General features: G+C 43.0%; 1 protein-coding gene across 1 annotated transcript in view; it reads right to left on the minus strand.

Moving 5' to 3' along the window:
- CHSY3 (chondroitin sulfate synthase 3) overlaps positions 1 to 15571 on the minus strand; it is a gene marked incomplete at both ends in the record, with an annotated part of 159947 nt that extends 144376 nt beyond the window's left edge. The window contains 2 exons of the mRNA XM_080363083.1: positions 12820 to 13103; positions 14863 to 15571. Coding sequence (XP_080219209.1) covers positions 12820 to 13103; positions 14863 to 15571 — 993 coding nt within the window. The remainder of the gene's footprint in view (positions 1 to 12819; positions 13104 to 14862) is intronic.
- Positions 15572 to 16799: the final 1228 nt, after the last annotated feature.

The following is a 16799-nucleotide window of genomic DNA, read 5'->3' on the forward strand; positions in this document are numbered from 1 at the left end:
AAGTGAAATATTCTGCTAGTTAGAAGCTCAATAGGTGAAAATGGCCAAAGATGACACTGACTTAGTAGTACTAACCAACTGCAAAATGATGATGAACATGTAGTGTGATGAAGCCTTAAAACTGATAAATGTAATCCTGGGCTGCAGTAGTGAAGCTGAACATTGAGCACCACTGTAGAAGTTGCAGATAAGTTCCCACACTTAGTACTGTACCTAACCCTGATCACTCATTTAAAAAAAAAAAAAAAAAGAGAGACTGAGGCAAGGAAAAGCAAAAGTAAGAGTGTAAGAGTGATTGTGATTATGATTAAGAGAACAAGAGGAACAAAAAGCATGGATCCTTGTAACTCACTAAATAAAAGAGTTCTGTAGCATTTATCAATATGTATGTGTAAGTACAAGGGATAAAACAGGAGCTTGCCAAAGTAAATAACATCAACACATAGAAGAACAAATGGCTGCACATTTGCCTCAAAGTTAAAAGCGTAAGCAAAGAAGCTACTTATTGCAGCCATTTCATTTCTTTAACTGTATTCCAGTGGCATAAAGCAGGTAAAATGGAAAACTCCATTATTTTAGATGGACCTCAATATATTTGTAAAAAGGAATGATGGGAAGTGAGGAAGGTTTCTTAAATACCTCCATCAATTACTTGAATGAATGTGAATATCAACCTGTTAAATACAGTAGTGTTGCTGTTTTATTATCTGTATTGATGAACAGATACCAAAAACTCTACTGGACATCTCTCATTACTATGTATTGATCCCCAGTGAACAAAGAATCATAATTATTTTATAAAACACATATACATTTTCCTGAAACTGTTTAAAAAATAACAGAGAAACACTGTGTGAGTCTATTATTGAACTAGTCATTAAAGCCTCTCTTACCACGTAACTGCAGTATTTAATCTCGCAACTAGTTTTGTTACCTACCTACATGACCATAATGGATGTGACAAGGATGAAAAGTTATTTCATTTGTACTAGGTAGTTATCTAGTCTACAGAGAAAGATGCATTTTGAGCAAGCTGATTATTATAATCATGGCTAAACAGAAACAACAACAAAAAAAATCAACAAGAAAAGCACAAATCCCTTCCTCCCACAACCCAGGGCATTGCATTTTATTTTCTTTCAAGTTTGCAAGAACACCAAGTCTATCTATACTACAGGAAACACAGACATTACAACTGGTGAAACCATCAGCTGGTTAATTTTCATTGGCAACTCCACAGATTCATGGCAGAACCTCCAAATAAATCTTTTTGAAGTCATTTTCCAAGGAAAACAGGAGGTCTCCAAATAACATCTAGCAATGGAAAATTAACAGTGAATTTATTTAGTAAAATTATGAGTTTAGTACTAAACCAAGCATACCAATTAGCAAAAGCAAAATTCTTCTGAACTGAGATGAGTGGGAAGCTCCTGCAGTTCTAGACTTACCTGCAGGAATGCTACCACTGGTGTGTTTTCAGACACTAAATCAGGTATCACCAACATTCAGAAATACGAAAAATTTGAGAGTTCCCATTTAATCAAGTCAATAACGAACAACCACTCAAGAACATATTTTAACACGGTTGTTCCAAGGGCCTCAGTTAGACTTTTCCCTTGTGAACTAACAAACTTTTCTCAGTGTTTTATCAACAAAGTACACAGCTAATGGAAATCCTATTCAGATCAATGTGGGAGCATCAGTGCTTTCACATCCCTCAATGCACCAGCAAAACCCAGTCAGTAGGTGAATACTATAGAAAGTAACTGGCACCTTTAACAGAAACAAACCAACATTATAATATTGGATTCCGTTATGAGGGTGAGATTCCTACAATCCTAGATAGGTCGAGGCACAAAATTTTTATAACCAACACCAGAAACAGCTGGCAACAAGCTAAATTACATAAATTTAATGGCCTTTACAGTTATCCATCGCTCAAAATGGATCAAAAAGGCAAAAGGCAATACATGGCATTATTCTTAAAAACATACATACACCCCCCCACACACACACATAGATACACATCTGCACATACACAGAACATCAGCACCGTCTCCTATTTTAAGGCAAAAAAAGAAGTCTTGTGAAGATGCAGCTCCCAGTCATGAGCAGCTGATCTGGAGTAACTGTTTTCTAACATGCCAAACTGCCATACATGTCGGTCTGTTATTCCAACTTACCTTCTTCCAGCTTCTCCTCCTGCTTCTATAATCATGTGCAGCTAAAACAGTAAAGCCACTGCTGTTCAAACTGGTTTTCCAGTGATGAGCTAGGAAGCTCAGGCTGGGCTGGGATAATTCATAAGCACACTTATGAAGAAAGAAGACCAGCCCTTACTCATTCAAGGCTCTCTATCCCATAAAGACCAAAGGTCTTACATTTCTGTCCCCACTTTCAAGCATACATGCCAACAGCATAGTGTGATAAGAGTTTAAGAATGGAGTCTGAAGGTAGGTTTATTCTTGGGTTTAGTACAGTAAAAAATGAGGCTAACTGATTTGGAAGAGGGAAGTGAGCAGCAGCTTACCATGGCCAGGATGGAGGAATGCCCAATGCATAGTTTCAGTCCAGAATTCTTTCTTGAAGGTACAAACAATAATTTTTGCAAAGATATAATAGATACAGTCTACAACTCTAAGCAAACCTCAAGCATCAAATGCCACAAAAGAAGTATATATACACATTTATATGACCCTCTTGGATACAAAAATACTTCACTTCCCAAAATTACTACAGCCAAATATTAATAAAAAATACTTTTTACAGTCAGCTGCCTCCATTAGGCGCAATTATTTCCCCCACCACATGAAAAAAGTACGTTCAAACACAAAAATTTAGAGTGGAAGAAAAGAAGAATCCAAACTACTAGTATCTACTTTCATTCGTTCTAGCAGGATAAATTTAGACTGAACAAATTATTTTAAAACAACCACTAAGAGCGTCAACAGTACATGACAATTTTTTTTCATTTGTTGAGTTAAGCACTTTGCTTTGTCATCAGCTACATCCATTCCAGTTAAATTCCCCGATCTCTGGAACTGATACTCAGGCACTTCAGAAAATTTTGTCCAAAACTGATAAAAAGTGACAGAAAAAGGCACTGTGTTTTATACTGATCAACAATAGGAGGCAGTGCAATTCAGGCAGGATAAGATCTGGTCCATAAGAGAGTCCCCTTTGGTGATTAAAAGTTATTATAATAATAGGTGGCCTACAGCTGGAAAGAAAAAGCTTTCAGGGATATGGAAAGTGAAAAGCTATGCTGAATTGAAGCTGGAAGCCAAAATGCACGTATGAACAGAAGAGAAAGTCATAGCTGTAACTATGAAGAGAAATCAAAAATAGGCTGAGCGCTAAATTCTTAAGCTTTACAGTAGAGAGACTGCAATAAAAACCTAGAAGCACAACTTAAAAGCTCCAAAGGACCTTCACTTATGCCCCTGGGAACTTGGTTATCAACTAGGTACAAGCTTTAAATCTATGCATATGTACATACAAATGCACATTTCCGTGCACATAGATTTCCAGTGTAAGCCTGATGTTGTAAAGGCCACATACACTTACTGCATTGCAGCCACATATACCACTAAAGAAATACTGCATCTCTTTAGCACATCTGCTTCCAGGCCATCAGTAGCTCATTCACACATGTTAGACTCAGAAAGGGCCCCATGAACAAACACCTCCTTGATACTAGGGATACTTCCAAGATCCTAAATAAAATATTTCATCACAAACTAAAAAAAATATATATATAAAAAAATATCCAGTCAGTACCTCAGGTTTTAGTCTTCAATATTCTAACTGCATGGTTAAACCAACGCATTCCAGAAGATTAATTTTATACTGTTGGTTTTTTTTTTTCATTTTTAAATGTTTACAAAGGTTAGTTTACTAAAGGTAAAACTTCAACTAATGTGGAAAATAACTGCGGAAAGAAAATGTGTCTGAAAAACGCTAAATACAAAATAAACAAAAAGGTAACCTCCCCTTTTCTAGGTCCATTTCAAGACTAAAGCATACATAAAACAGCATTCAAGAAGCCTGTGTCAGTTACCAGGCTGATTATCCTTCTCCAGAATTTCCTAAAATTATACCTCTAGTTTAAGTCAGTTTTTGTTTTCTAAAGTATATGTATGCTTCAAAAGAATTATTAAAAGCAGGCCAAAAACCTTTCCTTAGTGTGATACCCAGGAAGCCAAAAATACTGCAGACAGGGTAGAACCACACATTTACTTGCTGCCCCGTTCCAAATAGGTACTAAAGAGTAACCAACCTGTGTGCTAACCTTAAGCTAAAATCATTAGCCAGCACTGGTCAGATGGAATAAACTCTGCAAAGCGTAGCAGTTCTTGCTACGCTTTAAATAATGTACATATTTTTTGAACATTTCATATTACATAATGAAATCAAATAACTAAATAAAAGCATATTTTAGAGAATACATTACAGCAGCTTATACTGACAATGACTTAATATGTATCTTTCCACGTGAGAACTGAAAATAAATGAAAACCAGTTTGGTAGTGAGAACTACAAAACAAAGTCTGAAGACCTAAAATGACGCAGCTACACTTTATACCTGTTTGCCTACTTCCAGAAAACTCACAAGAAACATACAGAACTAGGAGAGTAGCTTGAAAGCTTATTCTTCAAAAAAAAAAAAGAAACATATCCCACTTTTGACACCTAATGAAATACCACAGTAAATACAAGTACATTTAATTAGCACTTATTTCAAATAATACCCATAACTCTCTTTGTTTACAACTTCCAGCTTCTCTATGAGCATTTTCTGCTTCAGCAGAACCTCGTCTTTTGATGAGATCAAAAAACATGAAGCTTGGAAGTGAAACTCAGGAATAAAAGTTATCTCAGGGAGGTTTTCTAAGTCAGGACAAGAAGACATACAAAGAACAGTCCAGAAAAAGTAACAAAACGCAGCAACTCTGGGGGCTGAGAGGGAGCAGGAGGAAACAACCTGTGGACTATCAGTGTTTTCTAATGAGACTGCATATGCTTTGAGCAACTCTATAGTGTTTGATTTACCTGGTAACATGCATTTAACACTTAACCTTCAAAAAGGCTCAACCAGGACAGCTTAACAAAATGCTCTGTCAAAGTATAACCAATAACCACAATCAAATAAGTACATGTGAAAGGGAAATTTATTTCAGAACACCTAGGAAAGAAAAAATTTTCAAAATAATTCTGAGAATACCTATATAAACTAATGTTTCTTATGTTCAGTTTACTTGATTTTAAGGTAAAGTATAGAAAACTATTTCAGGGTAAAAATCAAAGACATCACAGTTTCACTGTGCTTTGTTTTGTGGATTCACTTAAAGCACTGAATCCACTGTTGACCCCAAAGCAGATGAGTTCTTCATCTCTAAGTCTCTTTTTAAAAATGAAGATTATTCCTTGTATGATGACAGGCACTGTCAAGAGTGATGCTGTGACGGGTTTCAATGAGATGACTCTTACAACAGTTGTGCCACAATTGCATTGTCTCATGTCAAACACTATTTTTAAGTACACTTGAGCAGCTAGCCTTCCACACAAGACTTCTATGGAAATATCACCTCCAATATACCAATTGCGCAAAAGTCTAAATGTCCACATAGGTGGAGAGATGGTTCAGGGAACCCATACGCAGAACTGATTTTTAATAATTTAAGAACTTCTCCTGATGTGTTTCTTTTGCTCGTCTGTGGGATGCTTTGGTAATTCAAACAAGAGCTTATTCTAAAAGAGGAAAACCTTTGAAATATTTCCTTTAAAAACATACAAACATTCATAACAGACTAGAAAGCTGCTAGCTAGCCCACACAGCCCTGCACGTAAATAGCTGCTGTCATCTTAGAAGAAAGTACATTAAGAGGAAGGTGTATGCACATTTCTGTCACACCATGGACACGAAAACACATCCCCGGAGTCCTCCAGTACACTAGCAACTCAGCAACAGCAGTCAGAACTACACAGCTGTCAAATTCCAAAAAGGCACGAGCAGTATTCATTCTTGGGGCACAGCAGGAAAGACAGGACACCCCATCTGCAAACAAGCCAGAAAACCAAGAGAATCTAGCTCTCAACCAGAGCTCTTGGCTCCATCACACAGTGAACCACAGCAATGGATCTCTGTGTGCTGGTGCAGACCTCCATGGTACCTGTGGGAATACCATCTGAATCCTTCACAATAGAGACGCTTAAGAAAGGTATCTCCAGGGTCCACTGGTTTTTCACCATGTACTTCATCAATTCTCAGCCAAGCTGATCTTGCATGATCGAGATGGGGCAAGAAGACAAGGAGTCCCCAGGGTATGTGAACACAAGGCAGTCCCTCCAAATTCCCCAGGCAGAAGAGCAAATGAATGACAGGAGGTTACTTACAAAGCTGAAAAAAGAGCAGGGAGTCTGTGAAGCACAACAGGGGCAGGCAGCTCAGATGAGGACCAGCCAGAGTCACACAAGGGAAGAGTAACGATCCAAATGGTAACCATGGTTACCGCAATAGGATATGCACCTAATGATTTGCATTTTATTTGGTATTGTGTACACAAAGAAACACTATATTATAATGCTATGGGAATATAACTGACTTTTGTAACCAGGTGAGGTTCACAATAAAGTAAAAAAGTTTGATAACTACCTTTCACATTTCTGTAATCAGATAGCTATTAATAACAAATAGTTAAGAGAGCATATACACAATCCTGTATCAGTAATTGGACATTTTTGAAAACAGTCCTGAGGCCTCTGTGATCATTCCATTCATCTCTGTATACCCACAGAGACCTCTGCTACAGTCTTAATTATCCACTCTTCCATGAGTTTCTATTCTAGGGTCACTGACAGCTCACCCTGTGTTTTTTTAAAATGACAGCTGCATTCATGTAACTTCCTAATGAAGCTGCTGAAAACCAACATCTTAAGTTAGAGTGGGTACCACTGCTTCAAGACTGATCATTCCGGTACCCAAATGAGTAAAATACCATCTTATCATCATCAAAGGCAAATAAACCTCTAACACTTCTGTTCGGTGAAGTATTCAACTCAAACCTGAGTTGTGATCCACCAACCTCTTCACCAAGGAGAGACAATAGTAATGAGCCTGTATTCTAGCACTGTCATAGAACTTTGTAAAAGGAAAGAAACAATGGGAAAACAGACACAATCATTAACATGGACTGCTTGTATGTACAAAGTACAATATGTTCCTTAAGTATCAATGTATGCATTACCAAAAGTATAAAGGGTGTTTTCTATGAAAGCATTTTTTTGTGTGCATGTAGTTTTTAAGTTTAAAGTGAATGTAGTAGGCATTGGACTTGATGATCCTTATGGATCCCTTCTAACTTGAGATAGTCCGTGAGTCTATATTTTCTCCCACAGAAAGGGAAAAAAGGGCTACAAAAATAAAAGCTTTCAAAATTACTATTAGAATAAATGTCCCAAATACACTGACAAATGATCTTTCACTCTTTTTATACTGGATTTGTTGTTTTTAATTTTCTTAAGAAAAACCTTCTCCAATAGTATTTATACCCTGACAATGTTTGACTATTCCTTGAATTGTTATAGCCGCTTAATTACAGAATCACAGAATAGACTGGGTTGGAAAAGACCTCAGAGATCATCAAGTCCAACCCTTGGTCCAACTCTAGTCTGTTCACTAGACTATGGCACTAAGTGCCATGTCCAATCTCAGTTTAAAAACCTCCAGGGACGGCGAGTCCACCACCTCCCTGAGCAGGCCGTTCCAATGCCTGACCACTCTCTCTGTAAAGAATTCCTTTCTAATATCCAGCCTAAATTTCCCCTGGCAGAGTTTAAGCCCATGCCCCCTTGTCCTGTTGCTGACTGCCTGGGAGAAGAGACCAATCCCCACCTGGCTATAACTTCCCTTCAGGTAGTTCTAGAGAGTGATGAGGTCACCTCTAAGCCTCCTCTTCTCCAGACTAAACAACCCCAGCTCCCTCAGCCTCTCCCCATAGATCTTGTGTTCGAGTCCCTTCACCAGTCTTGTTGCTCTTCTCTGGACTCGCTCCAGCACTTCAATATCTTTCCTGAACTGAGGGGCCCAGAACTGAACACAATACCCCAGGTGTGGCCTCACCAATGCAGAGTACAGGGGAAGGATCACTTCCCTTGTCCTGCTGACCACGCTATTTTTGATATGGGACAGGATACCATTGGCCTTCTTGGCCACCTGGGCACGCTGTTGGCTCATGTTGAGCTTCCTGTCAATTAGTACCCCCAGGTCCCTTTCTGCCTCACTGCTCTCCAGCCACTCTGTGCCCAGCCTGTAGCTGCAGGGGGTTGTTGTGGCCAAAGTGCAGGACCCGGCACTTGGCCTTGTTGAACTTCATCCCATTGGAATCAGCCCATTTTTCCAGTCTATCCAGATCTCTCTGCAGATCCCTCCTGCCTTCCAGCAGGTTGTCACTCCCTCCCAACTTGGTGTCATCAGCAAATTTGCTGATGATGGTCTCAATCCCCTCATCTAAATCATCAATAAAGATGTTAAACAGGACTGGACCCAACACTGACCCCTGGGGGACACCACTAGTGACTGGCCATCAGCTAGATGCAGCCCCATTCACCAGCACTCTCTCGGCCCGGCCCTCCAGCCAGTTCTTAACCCAGCAGAGAGTGCACTTGTCCAAGCCACGGGCTACCAGCTTTCGCAGGAGTATATTATGGGAGACAGTGTCAAAGGCTTCGCTGAAATCTAGATCCATTGATTGCATTTTATTTTGTCCTTTTGTGGAACTACACTATCTGATCTGCTATAAACTTAGGTTACAAATTACCAAATGGTCTTCTGAAAACAGAAATTTCATCTTAAAAAGGTGGGGGGAGGTAAGGGATAAAGCTGCCAGCCTTTATTTTCCAAATGGAAATTTCCCTCTGTTGTCAAGTTCCTCCTAAATAGCAAAGCGATGAAAAACACTGCATCTCAGTTTTTTAACTATATTTTTTTCCAAAGAATAAAACAAGTATGAGTCACTAAAATCAAGCTAATCTCAGCATTCATTTAAAGAAAAACATTTCAAAGCTTCAAAATTAGTGGAAGAGAGAGTGCTAGCTTGAAATATGGATTCTGAAAGCACAAAAGCAAAAGACCCTTTTTAATCTTGACTGTTAGTGATTTGGGGAAGCAGATGTTGCTAACACCTAACAAAAATAAAAAGACTTTTTACAGAGATATTTTAGACAAAATTGTCAAGTTTATCACACCTTAATCATTATAGCATCATTAAAACTGGAAGATAAGATATAGTTGACAAATAGAATACATCCTTCTGGATCCCTTCCAACTCGGGATATTCTACAATTCTATGAAATACATCAGAACAAGGGTGGATCTTCTGTAGAAAGAAAATGATCCATCCAAAATACAATGCTTCTAGCAGATACTTCCTCATGCAGCAAGGAAATGTTCTAGATTTAGGCTGCAGTTGAACTGTTGCTTCCAGCCAGTTCGAATGTAAGGTGCTGCCAAGAAGGGCAATTTGACACTATCCTGTCCCTTCATTCTTGGCTGAACACAACCACCCCATCTCTCTTCTGATGCTTTTAAGCTTTGCCACGAGAACAGATTCAGCTGAAGAAAACACTTCTGGTCAGGTTCAGGTTTCAAGTGGATCCCTCCTCTGCTTCAGCCCACCACTGGGCTGCACAAGTCCTGCAGAACAGGACAGAAACTGAAAGGAGCAACCACCCTCCAGTGAAAACCCCTATTTATGTCAGCTTAGAGCAACTGCCAAATTGCAGCCTGAGGGCAGGTTTTTGTATCCTCCATTTTGCACAAGTGCCCTAAAAAACCTGTTATTAGATTCACTCTCTTCAGCAACGCAATGGCTAATTCTTTATTTAAAGTGGAGGAGCTCAATCAGCAGAGGGAGAGACTCATCACCTCAGCCATAATCCATTTGCTTTGTGGGAGATCCACCCTTTAGCCCTGGCTTCAAGTCTGGCAGAATGAGAACTAAACACTAGAAAGCACCCAAAATAAGAGCGGCTCATTGCAGGCTTGTATACCTCTTATTTTTTTATACATTTTGTCAAAAAAAGAAAAAAAAAATACTATCCCCCCAAAAAGTTGAAGTTGTAGCCCTCTCCTTGCCAGCAAGCATATTATACATATAAGTTAGCACAGCATATTAGCTAATTCTAAACAGCAGTAGAATAAATAGGGAGCCAGTCTTACCTACACCAGTGGAGTCACACAGCACAGATCAAGATTTTTAGGTTTTCTCTTGAAATCTTTGATTTCTTTCATCCTCACCAAAAAGAAACTTTCCATTGCAGTCAGAGTGATTCAACTTTTGTTTGAAGTTTATATTACTCTTCAGCAACACATACTAAATACAAACTATGCGTCTTCCCAAAAGCAATGAAGTTCATAAAGATCTTGCAGCTAAAAAGGACTTGGTTTAATACTTACATACAACAAGAGAACTTCAGTACAAAAATACAACTGGCTATGAAGAAAGTCCTGTCCCCTATCTGAGGTTTTGCACATGTGTATCTGAGGAAGTAACTCCCCTTCTAGCATACAAAAAGTGCTTCTGATCTAGAGTGGGAATGAGAAAGCACACAGCAAGAGTTTCAGTGCCCAAGGGAAAAAGGCACCCTTGCCACCACCTGATTTACCAGCCCATAACATGCCAATCTGTTCAGGTGCAGCATCAGACTGCTTGAAACAGCCAGCTACACAACACGAATTATGCCAAAGCACAAATGCGACTTCCGTCTCTCTGAACACTCTATTTCACTCCTTTCCTTCTACACAAATTTAATGCTGGGATAGCATCCTAAGCAGCTTTTTCTTAATCATATGCATGTTCTGGAGTATCTCCTGAGGCTGACTGACATCAAAGATTATTCTAACAGATGGAAAGACTGGTCAGAAATTAGCAGCTGCTACTGCAATGCCAAACACATATTTTCTTTTTCTATATCTTAATGTATAGGCCTAGGGCCTTCAAGAGCACTGACAATGAAAACTGATGTCACTGTATCCCAGATCCCCTAAAAAGATACATTTTTTCCAAAAAGCTTTTGTTTCAAGGCACCAATCCTACCATGAAAAGCTGAGCATCAGAGTAGTCATATAACGTGGTTTCGAAAATGGAAGAAAGTAAACATATTTTTCCATTTTATATCACTTATGCTTAGTGTTTGGAGTCAAAATTTCCTGCCATTCAACATCAAAAAAACTACAACCAGAGTGATAATGTTATTTATCATCAGTTTTCTTCCCTTCTTCAGATTTCCTCCTAAGAAGACAAACCAGAAAAACTACAGCAAAACCCTTCCAAGAGACTGCTGTCAAGGCAGAATGATAACTCTGCTGTCTGATACAGATCAGCAGGCATCACATGCCCAAAAGGATTTGAAAACGACTTTGTACAGACACGCCCCAAACACACCAGTGCCAGATTAAGCTGCCAACATAGCACAGGGTTTAGAAGTCTGATTAAGAACCACTAGTCCTACATTGATATCCATCTGCACAATATATGCCTTCCCTGCTCTACCAGTACAACAGGTGCATTATTTTACAGTGGCATTTGTATTTATTGGAAGTCTCTAAAAGCACTTTCCTATTGTGTGTTAAAGGATAGAATTTCCACCTTTAAGATTTCTACCTAGTTAGCATCCATTGTTCAAAATTTACTTTCATTCACCTATTTACAACGTTGTAGCCTATCAAACCCATTTGTTAAATTACCACCTTTCCCCAAGCCATTCAAAAAAACACTAATTATTGTCTTTTTAATAGCACATAACCTCTTTCAGTGGTGCACTTAAATAATTTTTTCTTGCTTAACAAGGGAGTTCCACAATGGCAAGCATATATTAATATTAATATATTAGTATATGCTAATATATTAATATTAATATTAAAGAACGGGTCAATATAACTAAAATCATATTCATCATTTTAGCTGTCACCCTTTACCCCTTCTGGTAGTTGCACATTTAGCCTATTTTTGCCTATAAAATAGTCTTGCCACTAACTACAATATTTCCAGAGAAATATTCCAGGCCTGAATTTTAGCTACAGAATCGCAAATAAACTTTTTTGGGTACTGAAACACATTTTTGTTAGCATTTTGTTAGAAAATGCTACTACTGAATGAAGTGATTTGCTCCTGAAGTGACTTCAGCATAGGAAGATTTGTTACACTGCATGTGTCCTTAATACATTTTAACACTGTTTTACACTAAGAAAAATACTGTTAGAAGTGTATCATATACACAGTCAGTGTAACAAATTTCATTTCTGTACAAGGCAAAAGCAAAAACAAAACAAAACAAAAAAATCACACCACCAACTTATTTCTGCTTTCACCAGTTATGAACTCCATTAAAACACATCTGAGCAAGTAAGTGAATGCAGGCAATTCTTCTTCAAATACTAAAATGTATTCTAAGAACCTATGATACCAAACAAACAAATATGCCTCATGCTTCTCCGAAAACAAGTTCATAAAAAGATCCAACCTGAACAGCATACATCAAATACAGCAGCATCCTGTCAAGCAACCTATAGCATAGCAAGACTTGAAACATGGCTGCAGTAATTGTTACCAATGAAAACTGAAAGACAGAAGTAGATTATATATGCTCACAGCAGCATTACATGAATGTTTTCCTCTGTTTCTTCCTTAGAGTCTGCAGTTTACATTGTGATGCATACATTAAAACATAATTATGGTGGAAGGAGATTGTGGATACAGCTACTTACAAATGTAAAACTCTGTAAACAAACAGCACATTGCAATTTACACTGTCACTTACCTCATACGACCAAACACACTGTGTTCCTCCAAACCTTCGGACACACCTGCCAACCTCCACATCCTCATGAGTGGTGTACATTTCTCGAAGGCATTCACCTATATGTGGCACCATCCTCCTGAGAACCTCCCGGCTGAAGATCATTCCCGGTCCTCCCATGCAGAAATTCTCTCCAGGCTCCAGCCCAAGTTTTCCAAGTTCTTCAATATTACCCAGACCAGTCTGTCCCAAATATAGAGGTTTACTGCTGTTCAGTGAGCGAAGAAACTCCTCAAGTTTTTCACCTGAAAAAAAAAAATTACTGTTATTTCTCTGCCTAGTGTGCCAGCCATCTCTTTTCTTGTTCCTCAAGCTTTTTTAAAAAGTATAACAGGCACCTGAGACTGTCACAGGAGATAATTTCCAAAGCAGTATCCCAGTATTCATGCCTCACTGAAAATATCCCTGGACAAGTTTATCCTTCACACTTTTTTTTTTTTTTTTTTTTTTTAATTAATTAACATTGCAATGACATTTTAATTCATCCGAAAGCCAGAATATGATCAAAACTCACATACAGTAAATCTTGTTCTGTTCAACCAACATTAATGGAAAGCACTCCATTCTTAGTTTAAAACTCTCTAAAGTAAAACAATTTGCCAATATAGTTCCAGGTTGAGGAGGAAGGGAAAGGCAGGGGAAATGTCAGGTATTATTGTAACAGGATTCACTTTTGAAAAGACAAGAGCAAATCTAACTTAAACAAGATGCTTGATTACAGAGTAATTGTTGCAACAAGGTAAAACTCAGTCTCCTTCCAAAGCAATTCCAGTGCTACAATGTCTACACACTTCTTCTTCAAACCCCTTACCTATTTCTTTTAAGAAATTGTGAATCTATATTTACTTGAAATTAAAAGTTTCTGGATAGGTTTAACTTGGAACCTTGGAAGCGGTTAAAGATAGGATCTTTACAACTCTAAAATGAGCCCGAAGAAATCAGTGACAACTTCTACACCTGCAGCAAAATATATGTACATATATAAATATGCGCCCGTGCAAGTATTTCGTAGATGAACGACAGCTGACAAGCAAGCAGCCCATTAAAAGACTCAAACAAAATCAAGTGACAAATAGCGAAGTTTACAGTTACCTCCAGTTAACTTTCAGCAGTGCAAGCGACCACGCTCACAAACTAGGCTTATGCTTACAACTTCAGCTCCTCTTTCCTAAGAGCAAGACACTGCACGAGCAACAGCAGCAACAAACACAGACCAAAAGGAACATCCCTTTCTAATAGTGCCACAAAACTCGCACGGAAAGAGGGCCAGTGCTTTACAGAGATACACGCTGCAAAGGAGACCAGCAGAACTTGTGATGAAAACACCATTTCCGAGGACTAGCGGACTTCGGGCTGAGCCGCAACCCCGACGAGGGCCGGCCGGCCGGAGCGGGACTCAGCTGTCAGCGCTCTCCGTCGCTCCCGCCCGCCCCTCGCACACGGCTAGCGGGACGAGGTGGCACCGCCACCCTTAGGCTGCGCAGCAGAGCACGGCCGGGCGCAGGACTGGCACCGCCCCGCCGCTCCCCTGCCCACGCCCAGACCCGCCGCCCGCCGGGCCGGACCCTCTGGGCCGGTCCACAGCAGAACCTTGCTAGACAGCTGTACCCCAGCAAGGGCAGGGGACGCAGCATCGGGATCCCACGCCCACGCAAGGACCGCTCACCGTGCCCGGCGCGGTCCAACCCGCCGCCTAAGCCCTCCGACACACACCGACGCCGCGGCCGCCCAGAGCCCGGCCCCGTGGGGGCACCTCCGGGTTCCCACCGGGTCCTCAGCGCCCGGATCGCATCCCACTTCCCGCATACGGGGGCTGTAGGCAAAGGCCGCCGGGGCGCGGGGTGGATGGAGGTATCCCTTGCGCTCCCTCTCCCGGGCGGGAACCGACTCTACGCATCCGCCGTGGGACCACGCCAGGCCCCCAGGCCACTATTGCACTGCTCCCCTCCCTCTTTCTTTCCCTCTCTCTCTCTCCATCCCGCAGGCGGGGCGCGCCTCGGTCACCTTTAATGTAGACGTCGTCGTCCGCCCGCATGAACCACTCGTATTTGTCCAGGTAGTGATCGTGCATATACTTGATCATCATGAAGGACTTCTTCTGCGGCGGGTAGGAGTCGTCCACACCGGGCAGGGCGACGACGGGCAACGGAGGCAGCCCTGGGGGTGCGGCGGAGCCCTGGCTGGAGAAGAACTCCACGCGGCCGGGCACCGAGGGCGCCCAGGTCCGCTGCGCCGCCACGGCCCGGCTGCCCAGGTACTTCTGGGCCGTCATCACCCCCACGTAGAGGAAGTTGCGGGGCTTGGCACAGCCGGGGGCGCCCCCCCAGTCCCCGCTCCCGTTGTGGCTGACGCCGGTGCGGCCGCTCCGTCTCTCGCCGCCTTCCTCCTCCTCCTCCGGCTCGCCTTCCCCACCAGCGGCGGGGCTGGAGACCGTGCCCTCCGCCGCCGCCGGCGGCAGCTCCCAGGGGCTGCTCCTGAAACTCGTGCCGCCCAGCACCGCCGCTGCCTCCGGCGGCGCCTGCTGCCCGCCCGCCGCGCCCCCGGCCGCCCCCGGCCCCGCCGAGCGGCCGTAGTAGGAGCAGAGGCTGGCGCCGCGCCTCTTCTTCTCGCTCAGCTCTGCCACTTTGGGGGCGATGAGCCAGGAGGCGGCGGTGAAGCCCAGCACCAACCCCAGCACCACGCTCAGCCAGGGTCTTCGGGACCGCGCTGCCATGGCGCGGGCGGGGCGGCTTCCGCAGCGTCGCTGCCCCCGCTGCCTCTCTCTGGAGGAGACCCCCGTCCCGCGGCGGCCACGGGCGCAGCGACTCCTGGCGCGCCTCCCTGCCCCGCCGCGTCGGCCCGGGCGGCTGTGCTGCTCCCCAGTCAAACTTCTCTGGGCGGGAGGGCGGCGGCGAGGACAGCTGAGCACTAGCAGCGGCCCCTCCGCTCCGCTGGCACCTTGTCACCGCGGCGGCTGGTCCCTCCCCGCCCCTCCCACCGCTCAGCCTCCTCCACGCGGCGGCGGCCGCCCCGCTCCGCGCTTGCTGCTCAGTTGGCTTCCTCCGCGGCTTCCGAGCGCCTCACGCCGGAGGGCGCCGGTGCCCGAGCCGCGCCGGGGAAGTGGCGGCCGCCGCTGCCGCTCCGGAAGGAAACGATTTTTTTAAGTGCCGCTCGCGGCTTTGCCGCGCCGTGGCCGCGCCGCCCTCCGGCGCGGGGGCTGGGGCCGCCGCCCGACGAGCGGTGGGACGAGTCTGCCCTCGGCTGTGGCCCCTGGCCACGGCCGCGCACCGGTGCGCCCCGCTCCCGCCGCCGCGCTGGGAGAGCCCGGGGGCTCATCTGCGGCAGCAGCTTCACATCGCTCGAGGGCGGCCACGGGACGCGGCGTAGGACTGTCCTGTCCTTGTTATTCAATCCAAGGGTGGTCATGGAAAGGCAGGTCAGGGGTGCAGTTTCAGCAAGAGGGAAGCTATCTCCTCTGCCCCCTGTTCTGCCATCTGGCCTTCAGCCCCAAAGAGTTAACAACTCTCTAGCCAGCAACTGTAGCCTTCCCTGAAGATGTCTTTTCCAGTGGCGCAGATTCCCACAGCCGGAGTATATCATGATTATCATGAGCTCCAAGATGCTGGAGCAGAGCCTCCTCATGACCTCAGGGTGACTACATTGTCCACAGCCCAGGATGACGGACAATAGGAATTAAATGTTCAGGCCTCTGTGCCTGTAGAGACATCTTTAATTCAGAATTTTAAGCTCTCCCTAATATTCTCCATATTTATATGCATCCGTAACTTCATTGTGCAAAATGCTCATCTCCAGCAAAAGCCATAAATTGTTCCTGACATCCATTTGTCATTTCACTGAAATACATCCAAGTTACTGAAGATCCAGTAGCATATATTTAATCATTAGTCTGCAAAACCACACATTTTTGTACCTAAGTCTATGGGATTGTCTGTCACTTCACG

The sequence above is a fragment of the Nesoenas mayeri genome (assembly GCF_963082525.1).
Source record: "Nesoenas mayeri genome assembly, chromosome: Z".
Lineage (NCBI taxonomy): Eukaryota > Metazoa > Chordata > Aves > Columbiformes > Columbidae > Nesoenas > Nesoenas mayeri.